Here is a 27957-nt window from a genome sequence, read left to right as displayed (position 1 = left end):
AATTAATTCATACTTCATAAATGTATAATTATATTGTTTGTTTTTAATGATTTTATCAAAAAAAAAAAAATTGGCTCAAACGTATCTGTTCAGGCATCGTTTTGGCAACCTTTTAAAATTATCGATTTAGCACCACTATCAAAATAACACCAAATGATACCCAATCCTATCTACATGTGACATTAATTTTCAAATACTTTGTATGCCCACAGTCTCAAGATATTTTAGTTGAGTGTGGGAGTATTGAAACTTTTCTTTCAGTGAATCACAAAGGAGCAGTTCATCTACAAGAGATGGTTTCCTATTTGAATGGGTAACAAAAAGCACTTTGTTGCATTTTTTCTTATTAGTTTAGCAGAGCAGGCCAGTCTAGACATACATTTTCAGCAAATTGTTTTGTTGAATAGTGCATATTACAGATTCAAAAAGTGACCTGTAATTATATAGGTCAGAGGCAACAGCAGGTCAAAAGGTTGAGAGAGTCTGACAGAAAAGGAGTCGCTCTTTCAGCTCATCATGTGAAAAGAAACACGGCAAGCCTCTGCTGATAGATGGATCCTTATGTGCGTGTTAAACACAAACATTACACCTGGTTTGCAGTCTGAGTGATGAGGGGAATTGTGTGGTTTCCTTTGGTGAAAGGTCAGACAACACAGGAAGCCTTCTCTTGGATGGATCAAAAAGTGAAAGAGATGTTTAGAGAGAAAGTGAAGCTGTTTTTACTGCTCGCTTTTTTTGCTAGATATAGGCAGGCCCACACAGAGTCTGTGCCTGATTTCCAAATACAAACTGCCTTTAATTTTTCATACAGGAATAAATCCTGTGTCTTTTATGAGGGGGAAAAATTAGGCTTGGGCGGAAATACGGTAATATGTCCCCGTATAATCTCGGGATCTTAAAATGGCAACAGTATCAATTTTAAATACCACTTTACCGTCATAAAAAATAATGCACTTTTATAGGAGGCAAGGATTAAATATAAAATATGATTTATTTATTCCCTAAAGATGCGTTTGCGTGGTATTCATCATGGGACAGCGTGGAGGTGAAAGGGAAAGGTGGGGAAAGATGGCAAATCATGCACTAAGTGACATGGTCTCAAAAAAGAACGCATCTTCTGCAGTTTGGCAGTATTTCGGGTTTCAACCGAACGAGAAAGGAGAGGCTGTAAATAGACGAGGCAATTTGCAAATTGGGCAACAAAAAAGTGATCAGGGCTATGTAGAGCTGTGTGGTTTTGGGGAAAACATCTCATTGTGACTTTTTTGACAGATATTGCGATTTTTGATTTAATTTGCACTTTGTGGCAGATGCCATCATGCTATTCATCCGCACTTTTCTTGTTTGTTTGTTTTTTATCATTGATGTTTTGCATAGTTTGGTTGCGCAATTCTGATTGGGCAGAACGGAAGTGTGCTCACTTAATTGGCTAGTAAAACCAATGATGCATTTGCTTTGGGTGGGGGAAGTTAAATAATATAAATTTCATATCGCAGCCTTGCAGTTAGAGGATCGTAATGTTTCAAGCACAAGCCAACAGTTTGGGGAAGCTGTATGATTCTTACATAATTTTCTTTCTTTATTATGCACGATAATACTGTGGTAAAAAATGGGGAGGTTTGATGATATCAAAATTTAAATACCCCTCAAGCCTAGTAAAAGTATATTTTCTTATTTTCTTTTACTTCATTTCTTATTTAGTCATGTGTCATTTAAATATTTTGTAATGCATTTGTAAATGGTTTGTATCAAAATTTTGTCCTACCATTTGTGTAAACTAGACAATTCGGCTAATTTGATCATATTTTATTTATGTTTTATTGATCTCTTCCATTCAGAGCATTTTACAATTGTTGCAAATTGTATTTTACCCCACAAATAAATCCAGAAAAAGCAAAACAAGAGAAACGGATTGGTTTTTATTTGGTGTTTTTATTCTGATTTACTTTTTCTAACACTGTTAGCTACTGCCTCATATTCACATTGCATTTCACATCCACATCAAGGAAGAGCAGTTGGATATCACACTTAGATTTTTCGCCACAGCTGAGATCTCCCCAGAGAGCAATTTCCTCGGGGAAGAAGGAGGGCAGAATCCCTCCAGAAGGTGGAGATGAATGTTTAATGTCCTCCACCCAGTTGAGAGCGACAGCACAGGAACCCAAGGCCTGCTCTCTAGGTGCTCTCTTCGCTATCTCCGTTCTGTACTGCAGGCACAAAGCCACTAATCGCTTAGTAGAATGGCTTATGGGAGCCCGGTCCCAGAGCTTGTTCAACACGCGCACACATGGCAGCTTCATCATCCCCCACCAGCCAACGCTTAATGCTTCTGCGCCAGAGGATCAAGGCGCTGTGCGAACTGCCACTGCATATAACTGTCATGTTTGCTGTGATATAAAAGGCGAAAGATGTCAAATCTAGTGGTGAATCTTAAGGATGTTGCCAGGAAATGTCTAAAAAAAAAATGAAGTGTATATTTAGGACAAGAGCGTCTTCGTTGCCTTTACATTCGCAGTTCTCCATCAGAGATTAATTAAATCCATAGGCTCAGTAGAGAGTCTGGTTTCAGTTTAACTAGCCTTGTCCTTTAAATGACAACAGATTGCTTTTTAGATTGCAGTCCGCCTATAAAGGTGCAGCCTTGTAGTCCGATACTATGTGTGAGTAGCAGATATGACCTGATTGTACGCTCTCGAGTGCACTTTGTGCCCCCATAGCATGCATGAGTCAATGACCATGATTGCCTGGTTATGCTGCACTTGAATTGGAGAGCTGTGTTAATTGAGCGCTTTTTCTGTAGCCTCTCTTCACTGAAGCGTTCTCTCATTCTGTCTTGCCTCTACAAGCAATCTGTTTCATTTAACACTGCCGTAATTTACTGCACCGCTAACGTTTTGTAACTGAAGCCTAGACCAGAGTCTCACGGAAATGCCAACTGCTCCAGGAATTAAAGAGCCTCCATGTGTGCTGTTATTAATTACAACACATCAGTTTAAAGTGACACATGCCTCCGTGGGGGGCTTTTTACACCAAGGCTTGTTGTCACTCAGTTCTACATTTAGAAAATGACCAGTTATACCTTTACTGGCTGCATTATAACATACACCTTGTTGTTTTTCCATGTTGCCTGCAGATCTTCCTTTATTTTTTGTGATATAGAAATGGCAATAGACTGATTTGATTTTACACAGCCGCCATTTTTAAAAGCTAAATCAAGGCTGCAGTGGGAAAAAACCCGGAAGTATCGCTTGAAGTCACAAAGGATCATTGTGTACCTGGCTGTATTTCTTATCAGCGAAGAGAAAGTGACACAATTTTATAATTTTACCGCCTTCTGAGAGACCCGAAGGCCCATTCTAAATGGATAGTGAAAATAAGAAGGGATGTCTGACCTCATTTTCAGCCAAGTTAAGGTAAATTGCACTAGTTAGCTAACGTTTTCTTTTCCAAACACACGTTTTAGATGCTATTTATCAAACTCAAGTTAATGAACTGATTCTTTCACTATATTAGACTTGTCACGATAGTGAATTTCGGTACTGAAAAAAAAGAAGTAAATTTCCTGCTAACATTTAGGCACTGTTGTGCGCGTTCTTAAACATCGCTGATGTGCCATACTATTCACAGAAATTACTGTGCTTGGCCGTAAAGATCAATAGTTCACTGCACTTCATCAATGTTTACCAAGTGCAAACACAGACGAGCGATCTGCTTGATGACTTCACTGATCTTCGCGGCTTTAAGAAGTTCCAGGGTCCGTGTATCTGTGTTTGCACTCATTGAAGAGCGGTGAACGAACTGATAATCTTAACAGCCAATCACAGTCATTTCTGTTGAGCACTAGTGAATCAACGGTGCTTAGATGTTGATGGACATTTATTTTTTTTATTTCAGAACTGCGACAACACTATCACAGACAACACAAGGGTGTGCCACAGAGAACTGCATTTCTTTTTGTCACTGGGTTACATAGGCTGATGCAGGGAAGCGTCCTCACAGTGTTTACCTGCTGCCATGGAACGAAGCCTAGGAGGACACTTAAGTGTATTAATCTTAAAGAGATTGTGTTTTGTTTGATGCCTAATATGCTTTTAACTGTTTAAATTAAACTTAACAATGATATTAAAGTGATGTTTATATCATATCTGCATTTTCAAATTGCAGCAACAGCTGGAGGTTTGTTTACACTGCTGATCCTATACTTCCAGGTTTCTTCCCACCTCGCTTTCATTTTTTAAAATGGCTGTGTGTGTAATAAGCATATAGCCAGTTTCAACATGCACTTTAAGAACCAAACTAATGAACCAAACTAATTTCCCAGCATAAGCGGTAGTTTAAAACTGACTTGTATCTTTGTAATAATATGGTGGATCTTAAAGCTTGGATAAGGTTTGTGACTTTTAATGATCCATGCATTTTCTCTTGTTGTATTTTGACTTCTCCTTTTTACTCAAGCTGGTTTCTGTACAACAAGGGAATGAGTGCTAGACTATGCTTAGAATAGTGTAGTAGTTCACTTTTTACTGTACTGTACCGGAAATGTTAGCATTCTGTAACCCAACGCATATTTTATTCATCAAGTTGCATCAATTTATCATCTTGAAGGAAAATATGAATATTCAGCATTTGAATAAATTTTTAATTTAGCATTTTCTTATTTTGCATAGGAAATGTTATTTTCTTGGCACCAAGATGAAATCACATGTCTGGTGTTATAGGGTAAATTGTGGTTGTTTCTTCCAGCTGTTTGGTCAAACTATAAGTGGATGGGAGTGCATCTTGGGATACAGTATTCTACATGGAGTGCTGTATTGAATTCTGCAGTGTTTGTCAAATGTAGGTCATCTGGATGTTGCATGTGTACTGAGAATAAGCTTTGCACAGTATACATACTATATAAAGCAGACAAGGGTCCTAGTTAGAAGCTATTAAGCAAAGAGTTTGCATGATCTAGCAGCTTTTCTGAATTTTTATTTATTTGTTGTAGGTTTGTCATAATACTGGAATGTGGTACCAAGCGATACTAAAGTTTTAAAAATGTCAATTTCCCGCTGACATTTGAGTATTACTGAACAGGTTCTTAAACAGCGTAGATTTGCTGTTGTGTTTATGTGCTCAACAGAAATGACTGTGATTGGCCGTGAAGGTCATCAGTTCACAGAACTCACCACACTGGAGGGCTTCAAAGTCACGTCGATCAGCTGGTTTGATTATATAAGCTGACATACGAGCAATGCGCTGATGAATTGTGGCTTTAAAACGCTCTAGTATCCCTGTATCTGTGATTACATGTAGTAAACAGCGGCGAGTTTAGTGAACTTATGAGCTTCAGGGCCAATCACAGTCATTTCTGTTGAGCATGTGAACAGAACAACTCAGCGCTGTAAGAACGTGCACAGTAGCGCTTGAATGTTAGCGGGAAATGGACGTTTTCAAAATTTTAAGTATTGATTGGTACCAAATTCCTAATTTTTTGTACACAGAAAACGTTTTTAAAACCCCTATCTCTGTGGTTGTTAGCTAAATTACGTGACTCCAATACAACAGCACAGTGTCCCCCATAGCCTCGTTTTCATTTGTCAAATAAAATGTGGCATATGCCTTGATTAATCCATTGTACGAGCAGTATGTTTTTCCAAAATATAGTCCATGAACCACAATGACCTCTCTCATACAACTCCAATTTGGTTTCCTTAGACTTGGTGTGTTCGCTAATATGAGTTTGGTCGCTGTCCATCTCAAACTGTGTGCTCTTCCCACTGGAGAGGTGCCACCTGTGTTCATACACGACTCCCAGTCACCAGGGCGAGGTTGTGATGAGGTAGTCATGTGTCGATTAGTAAATAATGCATTGTGTGGTTTTTGTGGTGCCCGGGGAGTGTTGACAGCAGTCCTGACATGCCAGTGAGCTCTCGTGGCTGAGTTACAGCTGGCACTGATTCATGGCTCAAGCACTCGGCCTGTTTCTGTCTCGCTGAACTGCCCCTGATACAAATCTCCCCGTGTGGCAGGAGATCCACCGAGGGGAGGTTAATCAAATCAATCACAGGCCTGTCCTGCGCTAGACTCCCGGGCTAACCTCACGTTGGAAGGGATTTCTGGATCCCCCTCAGGAGGTAAACTAAGCCAAGTACCTGTTAAGTGGAGGATCGTGCACTTTTGACAAATCCCAGCTCTGGATTAGAGCAAATTCCCCAGTGCTCAAAGTACTACAGCGCAGGGTCTAAACCAGGGGTCTCAAACTCGCGGCCCGCGGGCCATTTGCGGCCCTCAGTGCAATATTTTGTGGCCCGCGCCGACCGCTGTACTCTGACAGAATCAGCAGAGCGGGGAGAGAAAGCGCTCCCCGCTCCGCTGATTCTATCCATACACAGCGCGCTTGTCACTCAATGCGCGTTGTCGCGCGCGTTCTGATCAGCTGTGTTGTCACGCGCGTACTCAAGAGCGGTGTTATCGCGCGCCTACTGAAGGGCGGGACCGAGGGTGTGTCGCGTCGCGGGGGCACTTTTGATCATTTTGGAAGGGCACTTTCTATGCAAGACTAAAAACGGCATGTGCTCTGCACAGGTTGAGCCCTATGTGTGCACGTGCCTGCCCTGCATCTTATATATATTGATATTATAGGTAGATAGAGACTGGTACAGACTGATGTGACTGGAGTGGGGTGGGGGTGTTTTATTTATACATATATACGCCTTTTTTTAGGTGAGGGAATGGAAGTTTTGAGTGAGTTCCCCCACTTTTTTCCCTAGGACTTCAATAAGTCAAAGTACAGGTCTAGACTTAATGATGATCATCTTCAAGCCATACTGAGGGTCTCAACTGCTTCCGCTCTAAAGCCAAATGTGGTTCAGATTTGTGAGAAGAAGCGCTGTCAAGTCTCTGGCAGCAAGAAGTAGGCAAAAGATGCCATGTTCAGAAGAACTGTTCATAATCTTCACTCAATGTTCTATTAATGTTCAGGACACTTCATGTTCAGAAGAAATAATTAAAACTGTTAATAATGACATTTGAGGACTTTTTTTTTTGTGAAATCCCTTATGCGGCCCAGCCTCAACCAGACTTTGCCTCCTGCGGCCCCCAGGTAAATTGAGTTTGAGACCCCTGGTCTAAACCATGCTACTGTCTGTGCTTTTTAAAATGTTTTATTATTGACTGATTGTTTTTAGATTATTGTTGTTAACTTGCTACCTTACTGGAAGCTTTCTACCTCTTTGTCACAGAAAGTTATGCAGAATGCTGCTGCAAGGCTTTTAACCAGCAGTTGCACAATATTTAATTGCCTTTATTAGCTTTTTATTAGTTTTACAATTCATTAGACTTTTTTTTTACATAAAGAGCTCTGCATGCTCAAGCTCCCTTTTATATCCAACATTTTTTTACATACACACTCCAGTGTTTCCTCTAGGGTTTTTTCCAGCTGTGCCGGCAGGCCTTTTTTTACACAGATCTACCAACTACCTGTGGCATTATTTCAATGACAAATGTTGTCTGTGCAATATCACAAGTCAAGATCGCATTTATGTAATAGCCTATGAGCATGCAAATCTCTTTGCTTGCGCGCCGATTTCCTCTGCTCGTGCACAAAACTTTTTGCACGCCCCATCAAATATACGCTGCTCAAGCGCAGATCTTCTTGTGCGCTCTCAATTAAACGCTGCTGAAGTATGATTAAGTGTGTTTATGTAACGAGTATGTCTCCAACATGTTTTGATTTGCTAGGAATATTTATGAATGTCTCCAATAGAACAACAGAGCGGTATTAATGTGTCCTGAAGTAAAGTGAAACGACTATACGTTGTGTTTGCTGGCATCACGCACCTGTCAGTCAGCCAGTCAGTCAGTCAGTCAGCAGGTAACCTTAAAGGTTTGAACAAATGACACACAGCACTACTACGATTACAGAAAAGTTTGCGCTGTTATAATTTACTTACCTTTTGATATGTTTTGGTTCGATTATCACCCGCTATTAAAATAAAAAAAACCCAACTGAATGTTTTGAACAAAAGCTGAAATGTAGCCGTGGCGGGATCAATTTTGGCGTGGCGCCCCGCAATGGACGATTGAAGTAGCGGAAACCATGCACTCCTGTGGCTGGTCTCTGAGGTCTTCTGGTCAAGACCTTTTAGCCATTCCCCAAACACTTCTTAAGACTAAAAGTGACCATACTTTCTGTGTTGTGACTCCAAGGCTCTGTGAATCTCTCCCTCTAGCATTGAAAACCCTGGGATGACTTAAAGTTTTGACAAAATATTTAAAGACATCTTTTTGGTCAAGATTCTTATTTGCAGTTTGGTTAGCAGGCTTTACATTTGGTGGTATGTGTACTTGTATGTATGTATGATATGTGTACGTGATTTTAACTTTACTGTAAAGCAAGGTGCTGTATAAATCCATTTAACTTTTTTTTTCTCTAAAGTTATTTTAGACAGATTTGACTAAAGCTGTAATGTAACTTTGTTTTTTTATTTTTTATTTATTTATTTATTTTTAAAATGTTTAAGCAAGCACGTAAGACATCAGTTTTTCATACCTTACCATACCTGGAATTGCAATGACAAGCTTTTAATAATCATTTATAAATTGAGTCAAAGGGTCTGATATAACGTAATATACAGTTATAAAGTGTGCGGGAAATGTGATTTTGACATCATTCATCCTTGTACTGTTATCACTTAGATGGTTGCTTTTAATCAGTAGCGCTCTATCAGCAGTCAGTAGCTATGTTTCCATGCAAAAATGTGAATGAATTTTATGCGCAAAACTGGATTATCGCATGAAAGATGTGCGAATAAAGCAGCGTTTCCATCCAACGAGTCAAAGAGAACAAAATCGTCACTTCCTAATTAACTGGTGCCATATATCAACAGTAAAAACTGAATCAATCTTTTCTTCTAATAAATGACTTGAAGGCAACCCTGACGCAGTGAACGCATGGTGGCGTTTGAAGGTGTCAGATGCGGAGCACAGAGCGTTCTTGATTCTGACATTAATAATATAATAACAGTAATACTTAAACGGTAAGGCCTTATAGAATGACCGAAACATCATTTTAGAAGTTTTAGAATGTGCTCAGCCTGCTGGTTTGTCCATTCACACACATTTTTGTCATCATTGACCTTTTTCAATGCGCATGCTGTAGTTTGTTCAATAAAAAGGTTTCCATCGTAGTTTGTGCGCATATTTTCTTATCGAATAAAACGTTTATCCAACTCGGTTATGCGCATACGATTTTTTTATGCACATTTTCTAAATTTATGCCCATCTTTGTGTTTCCATCAATCATTTTTTATGCGCATATGCAAAATGCTCATAAAATTAGGTGAATGGAAACAGCTATTGTTGTGATCTAGGGAATCACCTCTTAACAAAACTAAGAAACATCTAACTGTGAAGAAAAACGAAAGTGTAATTGTAAATAAGATTTAAGAGGAGATGACAGTGAAGGGATTAAAGTGATGTGAAGTAATGGCTGTTTCTCAATACCAAGTACAGAGAGAATGGACTCGCTTTCTCATGGAGACCAATCTTGCCAAGTTTCCTAAGAAGAACAAGCTTTGAAAACCGCTAATACACAAACGCATCTTGTGAGAAACAAGATTCTGCAATCTTTCTGATGTTTGCATGACCATTATCAAAGTTAAACTGCTAGATTATTACTTGTTCAGACCGCATTTGGATATGCCTAGTGGAACATACTTTGTCATGTCCATGTGCAGTGACGGATCTACTCTGATGTGGTGATCACTGATTCATTCACTCTCATTGTCATTTATTAACTTTACAAATGACTTTTAATAATCCATATTTAAAAATGTTGATAGTCAAAAGTCCATACTACAGTTATAATTTCAGTTGATATGCTTTTAAAGCTCTTCTACATGTATTTTATACAGCTTCCCTCTCATGTTCTGCTCTGAATATGCCGTTTCTAGCAAATATTGGACTTTTGTATGCTTTCACTTTGTAAATATCATACTTTTTCTCAGTTATTCTACAGTGTGTTAGTTCTCGATCTTTTTCTTTTCTCTGTCTTTACCAGCACAGACTCAATGCATACTATTCCCACATGCTCTAAAAGATGCGCTCCAGTATATTTTGCCAGCGGCCCTGAAGCTCATCTAGATTCCTTGCAGAGGTTGTATTGATTGTAGTTGTGCTGGCCTCTTGAACATGATTCCCCATTATGAGGGATTGATTGGCTTCTCATTGGCTGGTCTTTGTGAGAAAGGCTGCATCCCATCAGTCATGGGGAGTGAAAGAACTATCTCTATCTAAGGGCCACAGGTTTTCTCAAAACCCTCCCCTGATTCAGATGCTACCTCTAGCATGGGTTATCTATTGGTTTCGAGTTAAAGGCTATCAACAGGACCAACAGATCTTGAGATTTACGTCAGCATTAAATAAACATCATTTGCTTTGGATTATTATTTGCTGTTATGTGAACTCTTACACCCCTAGCTAGGCATTACATGACCCGATTCCAATAACAAACTGCTGGGACAAATTCCAGACAGTGCAATGTGTGGATGAGTTGTCCCTATGCGTGCATGCTTGCAGTCATAAAAATAAATATGCAACTGCACGATGCTTGTTTTATGTCACATCTCAAAGGATAAAACAGTTTGTGTGCTATTCTCAGGTTTATTTTCAGAGGGTTACACTATTGTAAAAAAACACACACACACTGGCCCAAGACTCCATGTTTGTGCACTTGCGTCAAGTATTTGTTTGGCCTTAATCTTTCATTCATGAGTTTTAGGAATCTAACCACAATCTAAACAGCCAAACATTGGCAACTGCGACTGATCTAAAATACTGAGGTGAAGGGGACTCCCAAGTCTAAATGTTTAGACAAAGCAAAAAGCACTCGTGGGCCTGAGCTCTTCCTCTGTGATCAGTTGAAATCCTCTGTTACCCCCAGCTGCTGCCAGATGTTGGCCATTATGCTAGAGGAACGTGAGCTGGCTCAGGCTGCATGGCGCTCTGCCTCAGATCTCAGACACAGCCCCTCGGCTTTTAATTAACTCAACACCGCGTCGAGGAGAGAGAGCCTCCAGCACCAGCCTCTGCCTGCCTTCCCACCGTTACAAAAAGTGTGTGTGTGTTTGTGTGTGCGTGTGTGCAGAAGCAAAAGAAAGGTTTCCTTACCCACAAAGATTTTTTGCATTACTAAACATTGAAATTGTCCTTTTTTAATCACTTACCTGGTAACGTTTTGCTTTCAAGCATTCAATCTCAACAAACACTGCAAAACGTTTTTTAAACCGAAATGGTGGTGTTGACCAGCCTGTTCTGATGATGCAAGAGAGCAAGTACGTTAGCTGAGAAGGCCATTCTTTGTTCTTTATGAAGAGTTAATACTGCCAAATAAAATGTTTTACTCCATTTTAGTTTTAAACCTGCGATGCCCCCCAAAAAATCACGTTCTAACTGTTGTGCTGATTAACTATAATAATCCTGACTTGACAAGGTAAATCTTGTGATGTGACTATTGCAGATTTACACATTGCAATATCGATGCTGAAATTATATATTCTGCAGCCCTAGACTGTATGATAACTATGGATAAATACATCACGGTTTTACTGTATTGTGATTACTGCTCTGAAATATGTGTTTTTTTTTTAAATGGCTGGATAAACTACTACTTTTCCCCCATTGAACATTTATATTTTTATTTTAAGAAACATTTTAAGTGTTTTGGAACATTACACATGTCAGGCTAAATAATTCAAATAAATCATTGACTTTTGCTATCTGCTTTATTAGTCTCAAAAACACTGACTTATCTATATATATATATATATATATATATATATATATATATATATATATATATATATTAGGGATGTAACGGTATCAGAATTTCACGGTACGGTAATACCTCGGTATGAATGTCACGGTACGGTATTTATTGAATCATTTACAGGAAAAAACAAAACTTATGAAAATACTCCAAAAAAGTGCCAAAAGTGTCAATGACATACAAATTAGCCATCTATCTGTAAGCTTTGAAACAGGAACTTCAATTTTAATAACAAAAAAAATATTAAACCATGTAAAAAATAAAGTTTCAATTTAGTATTGTTGAAAACTCGTCACATTCAACATTTAATCACACTCAGCCCATCTACCCAGATGAGAGCTCTGCTAGTCGGACTTCTCATCAAGCATCTCCCGCTGGATCTAATCTCACTATATTTATTAAACGGGATATTTCATTCATCTTGTTGTCTTTATCTAACGACATATTCCCTGACTTTGGTCATTGGAATCTATTACTTGTTCTCAGGTAACGTGTTTTGGCTGAGCGCAAAGATAAGTTAATGATTAATGTAAGCACGTACATTCTGTATATTGACTGATCGCCTTTATTTCCTATAATGTATAAACTTATTGTATGTTATACTTTTAAAATGGCCATTATCGATTATTAAAACTGATACTCAGCAAAAGAGAGGCTGTTTTGTATTTTCACTGAAATTGGAAGGAGGCAGTTGTTATCGGCTCCGTTTTGTTATAAATATCCACACAGTGAAGATGACGCTCATCTTATGCAGCACAACGCCTCAACATGTCTGCTGTCTAAGTTGCTAATATTAAAATGAAAATAGGCAGTTCCTTAAATCATGTTTACATTTTATTGTTGATAAAGTGAAACAACGAAGCCAGGGTGATGTGAATGAAGTTATAAAGTACACTGTTCCCTTTGAAGATTTACCCGTGTCCTCGGTATAGTCTGCTTTTCCATATCAAACTGAGAAGAAGAGACTGCAGCCTTGATCAAACTTGCGAAGTCTGAACTTACAAGGAGAGGATGCAGGACTGAACTGTGCGTGTTAGGCTACTTAATATTCAGGAAAAGCCCCAATCAGAGAGGCGAACGTCTGCAGCCCCGCCTCCGTTTTCAGATGTTTCCCTTTTCCGAAACGCTCCGTTTTTGGCGCTCGAGAACTCCGGCGTAGTGTGGACGGTTGGCGTAACCGTAGCAAAACTTATGCGTTTTCAAACTAAAACGCATTAGTGTAAACGGGGCCTTAGAGTTTTCCAGCTCTTTTTATCCCCGCTTCTAGCAGCACACTCCATTTCCGCATTACTGGATCTGTAGCGACAACAGAGCGCAAGGGATGATGGTCAAGCATGGGCTGATGGGTATTGTAGTTTTCGCTACCTCCCGTTCGCTTCATTCGCCTGAGCAAATTTTCTCAGAAGACCTATAGTTTTACCGAGTCATGCGACTTCGGTAATATCGAAAAAAATTAATATTGCGGTATGACGGTATTTACAATACCGTTACATCCCTAATATATATATATATATATATATATATATATATATATATATATATATATATATATATATATATATATATATATATATACACACACACTGCAATTTATGTCCAGATCACGCTTGAATGTTGGTTTATAAGCGATTGTTTATCAAATGTTTTCTGATTCATGGGCTGATCAGTAGCTCTTGAATGTAAGTGGCCCTTTTCTACTAGAGATACTGTTGCCTTAAAAAATTAAATAAAATATTCATAAAAAATAAAAATATAAAAAAACGATAACAAATTTTAAATCCTTGACTTTTCCAAACTGTAAACCTTAAAACCAGCCTAATTGTGTTGTCTCTTCAATATTGCATGATTTATATACATTACTGCTGATTGGGCATTCTCAACACACCTGCTAAACAAAAGAATGCATCTCAAACCCTGCTGCACAGCGTTTTCAGGGTCGATCATTTTACAAACTGTAGCAAAACATTGTGCATACATGTGAGAACAGACAAATATCAATATTATTGTCAAACTCATTATATATTGTTGTGTTATTTTTCTAATATTATGAAAATTATTAATATAGATAGATTATGCCAGGCTTGCAATTTTTGTAAATGAAGATGCATGTTGGCAAGTGAAACTGACAAGTTTAAACTTTCAAACATGACGAAAATGTGAAAAAAAATACTTTGTGCTGTTAAATGATTATTCGTGATGGAGTGCATACAAAATAAAAGTTTGTTTTTGCACAGTAATGTATAGTACACACATCTACGTGTATCTTTTGTATTCATGTATATAAAATGTTTACATTTAGATAAAAATTGTTTACTATTAGACTGTAAATCAAGACAGCAGAACTCATGTAATGCATTTAATGTGCAGTTACACATTCAGAAAATCTTGTAGCATCCAGTTTTGGTGTAAATCTGAGCACAGTCTCTGACGATGGGCATTTAGTTGAATATGCTGTTTTATGGCAGTTTTTGTTGTTTTCATTTTGATGGAGTTGATTTCAGAGGACTACCAGCTTGAAAACCTCTTTCTATCCGGTTTGTCACAAATGGGGCCAAACCTTCAAGCTAATCTGATTAGTCCCTATGACAATGACATGCCGCAAATGTCCCACCCTATGATCCTCACAGTCATTTATTAAAGGAGTAGAGTAATGAGATTACACATTCAGCAGACCCACACAGCTGGCGAAGGGCCGTCGTCACATTCAGAGGACCAGTGAAAGGGTTTTAGGCACTGAAATGCTTATGGAGGGTATTCGCTGGCTAGGTATGTCTTGATGTCTTCACCACAATCCACAGCATTTGTGCTGTAAAGTGGTCTTGTGCAAACACTGGCTGAGGTGGATTACATGCAGATGTGTTTTGGTACTGGATATCATTCTAGAAAGTGGTGCTTGATGTAACTGTTCTTCATTTTTGTAATTAGCTTTGTGATTTATCCCTTTGCGCTGCAACTTGGTCTGACTTGTTTTTGCTACATGAATGGTCCCTCAGATCTTACTTGTGTGTTTTATTTATTTTAATGTTGGTTTGGGCTGTAAATCTGACTATTTTCCAGTTGTTAAGCAATGTTTCATCTGTTCTAGATTTAGTAACATTTCTAGCAAGTTTTGTCGTACATTAAAAATTATTATTGTATTTATTATGAACATTAGTGGTAAAAATGTAAATATTTGAAATTTTTATTTATATGATAATTTTTATTAGGGCTGGCTGATAAAATTGGTATCGATATTTATTGACCGAACACCATTGTCAATATCGATTAAAAAAGATTCGTTATGAAGTTTCAGAATGAAGCACTATAGTTTTATTAAAATGTGGCTGCTGAGCTGAAGTAAAACTAACCAATCTGCTTTACACTTTGTATGGAATATATACATTTCAGTAACGGCAGACTAATTACCTCAGACAAACACTGCAGCGCTTTTTAGCATCGGAGCTGCAGCAATGGATGTCAGTTTGTCATCCTCTGCGAAAACGCTTGATGGTTGCTTAGTTCCGAGAGATGCCAGGGCTGCTCAGATTTGATTGTCATAATTTGTTTTATTTATGGAGTTTGAGGTTTACTGTGTCATTATTATTGACATCTTACAGATGTTGATCTACCTTTACCCTTGCACACAATTTGTTACATTTATTTAAATATAAGAATCTCTTTAACACTTTTTATTAAAAAGAGATGAGATATTTTGTTTAAATATTTTTGTTTTTGACTATTAAGACTATATGCCTTAGTAATGTTGTTATTAAAATAAAGTGCTTAAATAACAAAAAAAAATCTAATATTCCTAAATGTATTGTTAAAAAATATTCAATAATTATCAATATCCAGGGATTTTGTAAAAAAAATGTTTGCAATATCGCCCGGCCCTAATTTTTATGAAATAACTTGATGCATTTTGTTCATTTGTATTACAAATTTTTAGGTTTTGCAGCTTTAACTCCTAAAAAAAATGTATTTTAATATCTGGTCAGAGTTAATTTCTATACAATGTTTTGTTGTACATTAGGGTATTACTGTACGCAGTTTATTTTGCCCTATAAATGTGGGACACCTAAGGGGAACTGTGATTATATTGTGTTAGAACCCCATAACGTTTATCTGAAATGGGTCATAATTGTGCTTCAGGCTTTAGATGGTGAACTTGCACTTGGCCAAAACCACCAGGCTCAGCAGGTCACTAAAGAGTTTACTCTGTCGGTTAAGACGGATTTAGTGGCACACTGATTCTGACTATCAACTATTGTTGGGCCCCACAGGAAACCCCGGATAAACTCTCAGCTGGTGGCACAGCAGGTGGCTCAGCAATATGCCACCCCTCCTCCGCCAAAGAAAGAGAAGAAGGAGAAGCCCGAGAGGCCTGAGAAAGATCGGGCTGAAGAGGAGCGTCCTGACATAAATCCACCCGATGAACACCCCGTTGAACAGAGGGACAAGGAAAAGAGCGAAAAGGAGCAGCCCGAAAAAGAGAAGAAGGACAGAGAGAAAGAAATTATCCCAGCCATCACCAAGAAACCCAACAGCAAGAAGAACAGGTCTGTTAGTCACTAGTAAGAATCTGAGAATCTTCTGATTTATGGCTTGTGTAACCTGAAGAGTTTTTCCTTACAGGCCCAAATCAGACATCCATCAAAGCCCACCCAGTGAACGAAACAGCATACAGTCTGGCAAGTCCACAACCAAGACCAAGAACTCCCACAACTCCAGGTATCTCACCTTTTATCTTTGTAATTTGATCATAAAGCAGCCAAGTATGCCAAATGCCACTCCTTTTATGGCAATGATAAATCTACTTTATTGACAGAAACCATGTTCAATACATGGCAAATGTTGCGATTTGACTGATCTTTCTTTCTTCGTCAATGTATGTGGCTGGTGATACAGTGAAATATTATTGTTTGCAGTTTCCATTCAGTTGAGCTAATATTGTAGAAAGCTTTCCCTATAAATTCCCTTCTATCCTAATAAAACTTGCCAATCAACCAAAAACGTAATACTTGTAAAAGACATTAAAAATGTTGTGAAATGTTGAAAGCATCAAATATGCATGTCAAATTGATTTCTGAAGCATCATCTAAGCGCAAGAGTAATGGCTGCTGAAAATTATTGCTTTCACAGGTTTCTGTTCTATTATTTGTCATTTAACAATGCAATATTTAAGTTTGACACCCAGTGGTTAAACTAGGTATTACACACCTGGTTCAAAACGTGCACAAGAGCAGGTAACCAGATTGATGACACCAATAGCAGTGTGCCTGATTGCCGAGCCTAAAGGCTGATTTAAACCATGTTCTAAAGCAATGGCACGCGCTAGAAGGAATATTTTCTATTTTTTAAGAAAAGAGTTTTTGTCTTAACCAACACCCGAAATTTGTATTTTAGAAATTGTTTCTATTTCATGCAGCTAAACAACAGAAAACTGACAATAATTACCTCAGGTACACCTCATGTGCTTTTATTTAGTGGTAAATGCTGATAATGTGAATTTGAATGCCATTTCACATGGCATTTACTGCCAAACTACTGAAAGCAGCAGCAGATAGTTCACCTCAGGTCTTCAAAATAAAATAAACCTTGTAAAATAATTAAACTTTAGGACTGTGAAATAATGCAAACCAACCCATATCGGTCATTTAGCATGTATATTGAATATTGTTAAAGAGGTTTAATATGTTATTAATTAGATTATAAACCTTACCATTTCATTGGAGTGCAGTAAGTGCACTAATCTGTGCTTCTGAATGGCTGTATATAAAGTTCTGTCATGTTTCGTCAGATTACTTTTCACTGCAAATCTCGTTGTATTTCACCTAATGTTTACATTTCTAATATTTATATTATTTCCTAATTAATAACGTCATGTGGAACTCTGAATCTCATTTCGGAGTCTGCTACTGTCCACCGAAGGTTGCTTTTTGGTCAAAGACGCATACTTTAAGAATCTTTTCGACTGAATGAATGAAATACGCTGTTTTCCACCAATGCAACCTGCTGTGCTGAAATACAAATGGCTAAACTGGCACCGGGTGGGTTAAATGTTAAAAAAAGACAGACATTTTGGCACGCAACTCACATTTTTTAAAGCAAAATATCTGACTTCAGCATTGTTTTTCAGATAAACAAGAATGCTCACGTGGCATTTTTCTTAAATATTTGCAAACATATTATGATGTTTTTATGCTTTAGATGAGTCAAAAACATGCAAACAGCACCTTTAAAGAACTTGTTACCAAATCAGATGCTGATATCTAAAGCACTTTTGTTAGCACTAGACAATGCTATGTTTCTATAAAGGTGTTTAATTCTACTTTTTAATGGTGAAAATAACAGATGTGTAATAAGAATAATACATGCCGCTGCATATCTGGCTTGAGAATGTGTTGAATGTCACTCTGACAGTGAACAAAGCTGGCAGACAGCAGTGGCGAAAGACACTTTAGAAACCTCTCTGATTCACACATGCCTATTTCTCTCTCTCTCTCACTCTCTCTCTACTCTGTCTCTGTCTGTCTGCGTCTTTCCCTCTGAATGAGCGAGTCGTGGGCTGATCTCAAATGAGCAGCACAGTTTTACTCCCACACACGCCCTGTTGGCTGCCGTCCCACCATTCTGTTTCTGTCTGCTTCTGCCAGCACAGCTCATTGTGTCACATTGTCTTGAAGGCATACTAACAACTGAGGCTAATGCCAATCAATGAGATTTAGCTTTGTGCTTTTGCCATGCACACAACCCTGAAACATGTCTCAGTTTTTAAAAGATTTTCTATCAGGCTTTTTGTGTAAATGTCAGTTATAGTGATGTTTAACTATTAAAATGTATGCCGTTCTGTGTTAATCTTGCTGATCTTTATTAATCTCTTTTTCTTCTTGGCTGTTTTTAAAAGATAAATTTGGCCTTATTTGCTCTCAAAATCATCTAGTAAAGTAACTTTTTTTTGTTACTTTGTAGAGAGTAAAGCATATAGCTACGTTAGTTTTTTTTAAAGGTCTGTGTGGGTGGACTCTTCTTGATGTTTCTCCCCTTAACATGGTTTGCATGCAACGACCTTACCCCTCTCCTTTTCAATATTTAAATCCAAACCATGCAAATACTGCCAAAGGTGAAATGCAGGTCATGCCCCCAGTTATCTTACTATATATTCAAAATATAAACAAAAGTAATCTGTGTCATGTCACATTTTATTATTGATAATAATAATAATAATAATAATAATAATAATAATAATAATAAATCTTTCTAATAAGCTGATTTGGAGCTGTACTACAAAATAAAGTTAGTAAGTAATAATAACTCTTTGACTTACACGCTAAGGGTATTTTCACTATAGCACTTTTAGTCTACACCCGGGTTCGTTTGATGTCAGAGTGCTGTACGTTTAGCTAGTGTGAACGCTTTCCTCTGAACTCTGGTGCGCACACACGAACTGTACTCGAGTCTGCCCAAAAGAGGTCGTCTGAGGTACGGTTCACTTCTGATATGTCTCTATTTTGATGCTTTGCTTTTGTGGCCGTCACGTAGCAACAGCTGTACACAAAACAGCAGCTTGATAACGCAAGCGTACCGGGGTCTACGAGCTTAGAATCACCAAGAGGCGACACTCAATAGAACGTTCCAATGCAACAGTAGCGCCCAGCAACAACCCCGGATTCCTCCATTTTCGGAGTGAAAGCGATCGGCTGTCCATTGGATCTTATTGCAGTCGTGATGGCGAGCAGCTGCTTTGTTTTTTATTTATTTAAAAAGTGCATTAAAGCTGAGATAAAACCTGAAAGACGACAGTACAACACTTACTATCACATTCATCACAATTTTACAGACTTCTAATATGCTGTTGTTCTATTAAAATTCTGATTCCAAAATGGCTGCCGCACCATCTAGTGGCTGTTTCCAAAATCGCACTAGAGTGTCACCTCTTGGGGATTCTTTGCTCTTTGCCAGGGTTCAGAAGGAAAAAAGACAGTGGGAACACAAACCAGCCGAGGGTGTACTATCAAACTTTGATCCAGACCAGGCATTTGGACCACATGTGAAAGCACCCTTTTTTACCAATTTCTTTGGTTAAATATTGTTTCTAACACCTCTCTCAGCAAATTGAGTTTCTTGTTTTATTGATAATCTACAGATAAAATGTACACTTCGCTTTTTCACTTGAAAAATAATATCTTGGATGCATTTTTTCCTTTTTTAATTATGCATTGATGTTTTGAAAATGGGCTCGAATAATCCAGACCCATATTCACTAAACATGTTTGTTTTAGTTCTCCTAAATTGCAGTAAAAGTGTAAGAAAGAAACTATTCATCCCTACTCAACTATTCAAATCATTTATTTACTTGGGTAAAGAGAGCAATCTTAAGCTGGGAGTCAGGGCATGATTGACTTTGTTGCTGTTGATGTCGGCAATTCTAGAAATCACAAAGTGATTGGCTGATGGGGAAGGAAGGTGTCTCTTGTCAAATGGAAACTTTGTGGAGTGCAATATTATTATAAAGATTATAGAGTATAGTATAATAATATAGTTAAATATTAAAAGATTTTAAAATGCAGGCCGGGTGAGTTCTAAATGTATGTTCCTTTTTTTTAATGCTAAAGACACCAAATAAAGATTTTCTTCAATTGCTATAAGTAAATGTATTTTCTTTGAAAATTAAGCAATTTTATTTTTAAATGCTATATATATATATATATATATATATATATATATATATATATATATATATATATATATATATATATATATATATATATATATATATATATAATTGCTAAACTTGTATTTATAGGAGATATTTGCATAATAAATGTATTTGCATAAAATATTTTTTGTTTTGTGTAAAAAAAAAAGTGTAAAAATAACTTCCTGGTAAACTTCACTGTGTTCAAATGTTTTTAAAAAGTTTTCTTTCAAGGCACACTGCCAGCAATAGCCGTCTTAGGATAGTTCTGTTGTTTGGATTTAGGAGTACTCTTCACTACTTCTAACATTTTACTGGAGCAAGTCTTTTTTTTATTGCTGGAATGATCTGCGAAATACTTTGAGTAAAAGTTTAGGAGTCCTAAATTTAAGACTGACCTATTTTGAACTGTCACAGTCATACTTGACTGAAAATCTCTCTCTCTGCATCCGCAGGCCCAAGCTGAAGAACATTGACAGGAGCACAGCCCAACAGCTGGCCATCACGGTGGGGAACGTCACGGTGATCATAACAGACTTTAAGGAGAAGACCCGCACCTCCTCCACCTCGTCCTCCACAGTGACCTCCAGCGCCAGCTCTGAACAGCAGCACCAGAGCTCCGGCTCCGAAAGCATGGACAAGGGCTCATCCCGTGCATCGACCCCAAAGGGAGACCTCTCGCTCGGGCACGATGAGTCATTCTGAGCTCTGTCCATACAGCAGGGATGTACTTTGCCCCCATTTTCCCCATCACCTTGCCCTGAGCCAACTCGTATTCCTTTCTATGACTGAAAGAGGAACGTTTCATTTCTGTGATCAGTTGGACCATGGCTTTAGGCCATTGATCAAACTGTCCCTCCTTTCCCTTACTGGAGACATCCCACTTTGTGCGTATTGTTTTATATTTGTACGTGGATGTGCAGCTGAATCAACTCAACCTTTTTTTTTTTTTCTTTTGTAAAAAAAAAATTCTATATATGTAAATGTCCGCTGTGCACAATAACCACCAACTATTCTGGACCATTCTTGCTCTTATTTATTATGCTTCAACTTTGAGAGATTCTACTTTTCTCTCTCTTGAAGTTTCCCTCGACTTGAGTAGCTCCTACTGATGGCTCCCCTTTAGTGTTGAACCAATTCTGCAGAAGATTCCTGAGAAACTTCCCACAATGGTGCTAGATTCACTGTGAATTGGATTCAGTCCTCAGACTGACGTTCACACCATTGAAACAGATCCCTCTGCTTTTGAAAACGATGGAAATATCCGTGTCCTGGTGTCAACACTACATTCTTCAGTCGCTTTGTTTTGGGATTTATTTTTTGTCCATTTTGCAAGACTTATCAGAACATGTGTGCACTGGGGGTCCCAACGTCTGCTTTTGTCGATGAACTAAACGGATTGATCCGTTGTGCAATGGAGAAGACAGCTGGGATTGACAAACCTGCAAGGAAACACTGCGAGCATGATGTGAGCTTTGGATTTGAACATCCGGAACGGAGCTTTCGTAACGCTCACTTGACTTAACTCGCAAATTGTATCGGAAACATTTTCTTCGACAGCTTTTTGTTGTCCTTTATGGTCTACATACAGTGTGATGTATTGTAAAAACACTACAAGGGTTTGGACATCTCAAAGGTCTGTAGACCTTTATTGTTGAAGAACTACTTTTGCCTTTTCTAGTCGTTTTTGATTGAAAGAGACTATTTTAAGGTTAGGGCTTTTACTTGGCCTCGTTTTAATCTGAAGACAAACTTTTTTTCCTTTTCCCCCCATATTATTTTTAAATGATCACACCAGATTTACTAAAACAAGACCCGTCGATAGAAATCAAACTTGAGACTTGAGTTGAATGCATATGAACTCTCTCTCAGCATTCACTACTAACATTTTCCCATTTGTTTACTTCGGTGTCAACCAAAAGAAAAATGACACAAGCATGATTTCACGCAATATTCCCACTATAAAAAACTCAAGATGTCATGCTGACGCTCTCACAAATCTAAAAGTCAGCCTATCTTCCCTTTTGAACTGTATTAAACTTGTACAAAGTATGTGTATATGATATGAGTTTTATTTATTGAAGGACCAAAGGAATTTGATATTGATGACATGCTAGGCAAATGAATAATTCAAAATGTAATTACCATATGTGTGATATAACATTTTAATAAAGTCTAATATAATCCATTTCAAATGTGTACTTGTCCTCTTGATATATGCAGAAGATACTTGTAAATTCATAGACATTGGAGTCAGACCTGTAAGGGCGATTAACACAGATTCTGTTAGCAGTGCTGCGTTTTCATTCTGGTATTACAGTCAAATCCCATCAAGCTGTTTTTCCCCTCCTTTTAATCTTTTGTATGTTTTGATATGAAGTGATAAATGGACAACTTTGCTCTGCTTCTGTTAACAAACCATTCAGATTAGACTGGAGTGTGAGGATTAATAATAAGCGTCATGTATAAATGAAGGCTTCGCTGGGTTGTTTCGAGAGCGTAACCGTGTGTCTTGTTTATGTATTTGTGATGTTAACCAACCAAACCGGTATTGATTGTTGGATAGGAAGCATTTAAGTTGTATTGCTATTGATTTTGCTTTCTGACCCAGTTTATATCGGTGCAATTCAATATAGACACTATTTGTAAAAATCATTATTTTTTCTCGGAAGTATGCAACGTAATGACTAGAACGGGGGATGTTTGACCAATCACAGATCGATGGGGTTGTAATTATTCTCATTATCAAGACATTTTAACCCCTGCGAAGTCGTTGAATTTACAATGTATAGCTTAACACATTTCGTAAAATGTATGACTATAGCCATTCTTTCACTTGCCTTATCCGCTGTCAGAAATGGTAATCTGAATTTTGTAAAATTGTAAAGGATAAGAAAATAACAATGAATTGTATTTTAATTTATTTAAATTTGAGGGGGAATAAAACAATTGATGAATTTAAACTGTGCTTATGTATGTCTCGAAACGGTGCAAAAGCCAACATAATAGGCTATGAACGGCAATGGAGCTAAACGTTTTCTTTTCTTTTTACGCGCAAGCAGTTCTGTTCTTGTGTACGACCAGTAACCTTAATTTACTGTGTAAAGATGGTTACACTTTTTTTGTTTTGATTTTTTTTAGCTTTGTTTGTCAAAACCCAAATATAGAATGCTTGTTTACATATGCAATAGCGTTAACCTTGTGTGATTTCAGTGTACCTGTATAGTCTTGGATCCTTTTATTTTGTCTTGTACAAATGCTTTCACAGTTTTCTTTCGCAACTTTTTAATTTCGTCAGTAAGAGTTTTCTTGTTTTCGTTTTCTTGCTAGTTGCTGTTGTTGGTAAATTTTGTGTGGAGCTCAATAATTTCACTTGTACATTTTGCTGACCTCTTATTTTCTTTTTTTTTAATTTTATTGATCTGCTCCTTGTCTATAGCTGAAATTAAGCTAACATTCAACAGACTTCTGGCATGTGCACGACTTTTTTGCTTTTAGAGGCTTCTTTATCATTTCCCTTGCTTCCAGTAGAAATGTCTATTGATGCATTTTGCTTGTGTTCTTTTTCCACAAATAAAATGTTCAATTTATGTTACTTGTGGTTTTTGGTCTTTATTATTCAATTCCACTTTAGCACACATACAAACAGTTGAAAATTGCTGTCACGTTACACATCCAAGATATAGCAGATTTTTTTTGAAGATTCTGAAGTCAGAATTATTAGCCCCACTGTTTATTTTTTCCCCAAGTTCTGTTTAACCGAGAGATCTTTTCAACACATTTCTAAGTGAAGTTTGTTTATAAACTAATTTCGAGAGGATCACGCGCATATGATTGACATGGCTGGCCCTGAGTCAAGCTAAAATACTTCCATATGCATGCGAATGCGTCAGACCGAAACCGCAAGCTTGTGTATCAAGTTTTGCCGTTCAAGTTCAAACGTGGTGAACTCTGACCTGCGAAATAGCATCACATGATTTGCGTGAGACCAATCAAAGATCTAAACATGACCTCTCTAGACAGAAATTTAATATACAGTTGAAGTCATAATTATTAGCCCCCCTTATTTTTTTCCCCCAATTTCTGTTTAACGGAGAGAAGATTTTTTTTTCAACACATTTCTAAACATAGTTTAATAACTCAAATAAACCGTAAATAATATTGACTAGATATTTTTCATGACACTTCTATACAGCCTAAAGTGACATTTAAAGGCTTAATTAGGTTAACTAGGCAGGTTAGGGTAATTAGGCAACTTATTGTATAACGATGGTTTGTTCTGTAGACAATCAAAAAATATATATAACTTAAAGGGGCTAATAATTTTGTTTATTTTTTTATAATTCTTGCCGAAATGAAACAAACATGACTTTCTCCAGAAGAAATGTTTTTTTTTGTTTTTTTATCAGACTGTGAAAATGTCCTTGCTCTATTAAACATAATTTGGGAAATACTTAAAAAAGAAAAAATAATCAAAGGGGGGTTAATAATTCTGACTTCAACTGTATGAACTATATGTCTAATCATCTCGTTTAATCCCACCTCTTTTCGTAGTGCCAAACAACAGAATTTCGCATGTAAAACTAGTTTTACCTCAGCATAATTGGTACAAATTCATTGTTATGCAAAGATGTGTGATTTTTAAACTGAGGCGAAACACTATATCTCACCCTTAAACCCAAATATCATTGAAGGATTTGCAAATTGTACTAAAATGTATGAATCAAATCGTACAAATTCATTCGAATTAGCCAAAAAAATCAGAAAGTTACGAATTGTTGTTTATTTTTATAATATTTTTTTCTATTATTATTATTATCAGTATATCTAGCTCTTTCATAATAATAGAAATAGTCATGTCATCTTTATTTAAAATAAATATCATTTATATTATATCTAATGCAATGCGCAAAAATCCAAATGCTTTAAGAGCCACATCTCCACTGTATTTTTAGTTTTTTTGTCCTCCTCATTGACCTTTCTGATAAATAATTTGCTATGCAGAAATTCTGCTCTCTGCGTGTTGAGTGATGTGTGCTGCTCTGATAGCGAGTCCTGGTGCCCTGAGGCATGCTGGGAGCTGTGTCATCTGGGATGGAGATGTCAGAGAAGAGCTCTCACCTCTCGTGTAAAGCGCTGAGACACTACACCCTGAGGAGACCAAGTGCTTTAGCCCTACTGAGATATTCAGCTCTTCTTCCCTCTCAAGCTAAATGACTCGCCTCAGTGTTCCCTGATGCACTGGACTATATGGAGGCATTAGAGCTCCGCACTGAGTGCTTGTCAACACAAATTTTTTTAAGTCATTTTGATTTTGGCTTCATTTGTAGCTCACTTATAAAGCAGGCAATGATTACTGCAGTAGGTGATTTGCATTATATGTTTTTATGGCTGGTTCCACAGAAATGAAATGAAACAATATGGAAATAGATGTGTATCCAGACAGTGACGTTGAAGCAGTTCTTTTATGCTAGGACAATCTGATGGAAATTAAAGAAATATATATATATATAATTTTTAGAGCCATTGATTGATCATCATTTGTTGACTGTTAATGGGTTTTTACGCAACTCCAATTTCAGCTTCAAACTGAAAACTTTCTGTTCCTTTTGTTCATTAGTTAATGTGTGTGTTTTTTAAATACCTGTGCAAACTACCTGTGCAATACACAGTAAAAAGCCTATGGGAATTTATATAATGGTGAGTTGAGTTCTGCCATGTTTTTAGACACGCTTAGGAGTGCACAATGTAAACTGCAGTGCTTTTCACACATAGACTTTACTTGGGCGGGTATATTAACGGCCGCCCTAGTATATTTAGGCCCAATCCCAATTCTATTTTTGTATCCCTACCCCTAGTCCTTCCCCTTGGCCCTTAAAACTGAGTGTGAAGGAGAGGGCTTCATAATTTACCCCTAAGAATTGGGACAGCACTACAGCACCTGCACACGTCATCATGTCATCACGAGCTCTTGCTTCATATAAGATCAGATGATGGCGACTGCTGTAGTTATATCAGTTGTCTGATTTTTTGGTATTTATTTTCAGGAAATTACTGAAGGCATATATTAAGTTATCATACCGATATAATGTGGCAATAAAATCGAAACTGTCCCGCTTTCTACACAGGGGCCATATTCATTTATGTAAACAAACTAAAACAATATTAATATTATAGCAGACACTGTAAAACGGTCATTCTCAGCCACTAGATTTTTCTGACAGGGGACTCAGGGAATTAGGGATTATAGATTGCAAAAATTTTGCTGATTAATTTTAGCGTTTTATGTAAAGCATGAAGGTAAAACACGAACGCGGTTAAGAATGTATTGAAACATGTGCTTGTTTGTTGTAAAAATTTGTAATAATGACAAAAATAATGATAATTTGTGGATTTGTGGTACTCTGGGAAATTTTCTTACCCCTTGGCTTCGAGTGTGGTCCTGAAAAATCTCCATTCGAAGAGCTATCTACCCCTTCCTCTTAGCCCTACGCCTTCAAGCTAAAGAGAATTGGGACACCCCTACCCCTTCACGGGAACGAGCAAAACTACTGTAGGGGTAAGGGGAAGGGCTAAGGATTAGAATTGGGATTGGGCCTTAGTGACAAATTTTTTTTTACTATTATCAACGTCCTTTTGTTGGATGTGAATTCGATTAAAACTATAAACACGGATGAAAAGTGTAAATAAACTACAAACATGACGGACCCGTGAGACCAACCGTCAAGAGGCTTCAGTAAAAATGTTTGTATGACTGTTTACTATCTAACCAACTGGAAAATATTTAAATCACGTTTATGTTTAATCTGTAACAACAATACTGAATTTACCGTAGTAGCAAAGAATTCTGGCCCAGATTTGGCTTAAAGCTGGCACAGCAGGCATTCATCCGGCACTGGCATACAGCATGTGGGCCAAACATGGCCCGGGTTTGGCAGAGGTGGCACTGTCTTTAAGGCGGCACACAAGATTTGGGCCAGATGAAAAGCGTAGTATTTGGCCCAGATTTAAAAATGTGATAAGTGGGCCATTTGGGTTTGGCCAGTTTTAACCCACATTTAAAATACACTAAAATCATTTTTGAGTAAAGAAAAAAAAATTCTACCAATCAGGTCACTTTGAGAAAAAGCGTGCCCATAGTGTGCCTAAAGCGCATCACTCCATGGGTTTATCAATTTCATTGCAATCGTGACACACCAACCTATCTGGCCCAGTTCAGGCCCAGTTATGAGTTATTAACTTGGCTGAGACTTGGCCCAGATATGGTCTGTGTTTGGCCCTTGTCTGGAAGCCAGATTTGGTCCAGTCATGTACCGTAATTCACTGCGGTATGTGGGCCAAGCAAAACCTAATTGTGTGGGCCAGAGCTGGGCCACAGAAATTTTGCTATGTGGGTATATTAAAGACGTGTTTGAACATTAACATCTAAACACACAATTATCCAAGAGGAGATTGATGAAAGACTCGTGAA

The 27957-nt window shown here is 37.6% G+C and overlaps 1 protein-coding gene across 1 annotated transcript in view; it reads left to right on the top strand.

The window, feature by feature from the left end:
• rybpb (RING1 and YY1 binding protein b) overlaps window positions 1–22674 on the top strand; it is a 36206-nt gene extending 13532 nt beyond the window's left edge. Inside the window, 3 exon segments of the mRNA NM_001012373.2 lie at window positions 16072–16347; window positions 16424–16519; window positions 20942–22674. Of these exon segments, the coding sequence (NP_001012373.1) occupies window positions 16072–16347; window positions 16424–16519; window positions 20942–21191 (622 nt within the window). The 3' untranslated portion in view covers window positions 21192–22674.
• Window positions 22675–27957: the final 5283 nt, after the last annotated feature.

The sequence above is a fragment of the Danio rerio genome, chromosome 6 (assembly GCF_049306965.1).
Source record: "Danio rerio strain Tuebingen ecotype United States chromosome 6, GRCz12tu, whole genome shotgun sequence".
In the NCBI taxonomy this organism is placed as follows: Eukaryota; Metazoa; Chordata; class Actinopteri; order Cypriniformes; family Danionidae; genus Danio; species Danio rerio.
This window is presented reverse-complemented; position numbering and strand designations above follow the sequence as displayed.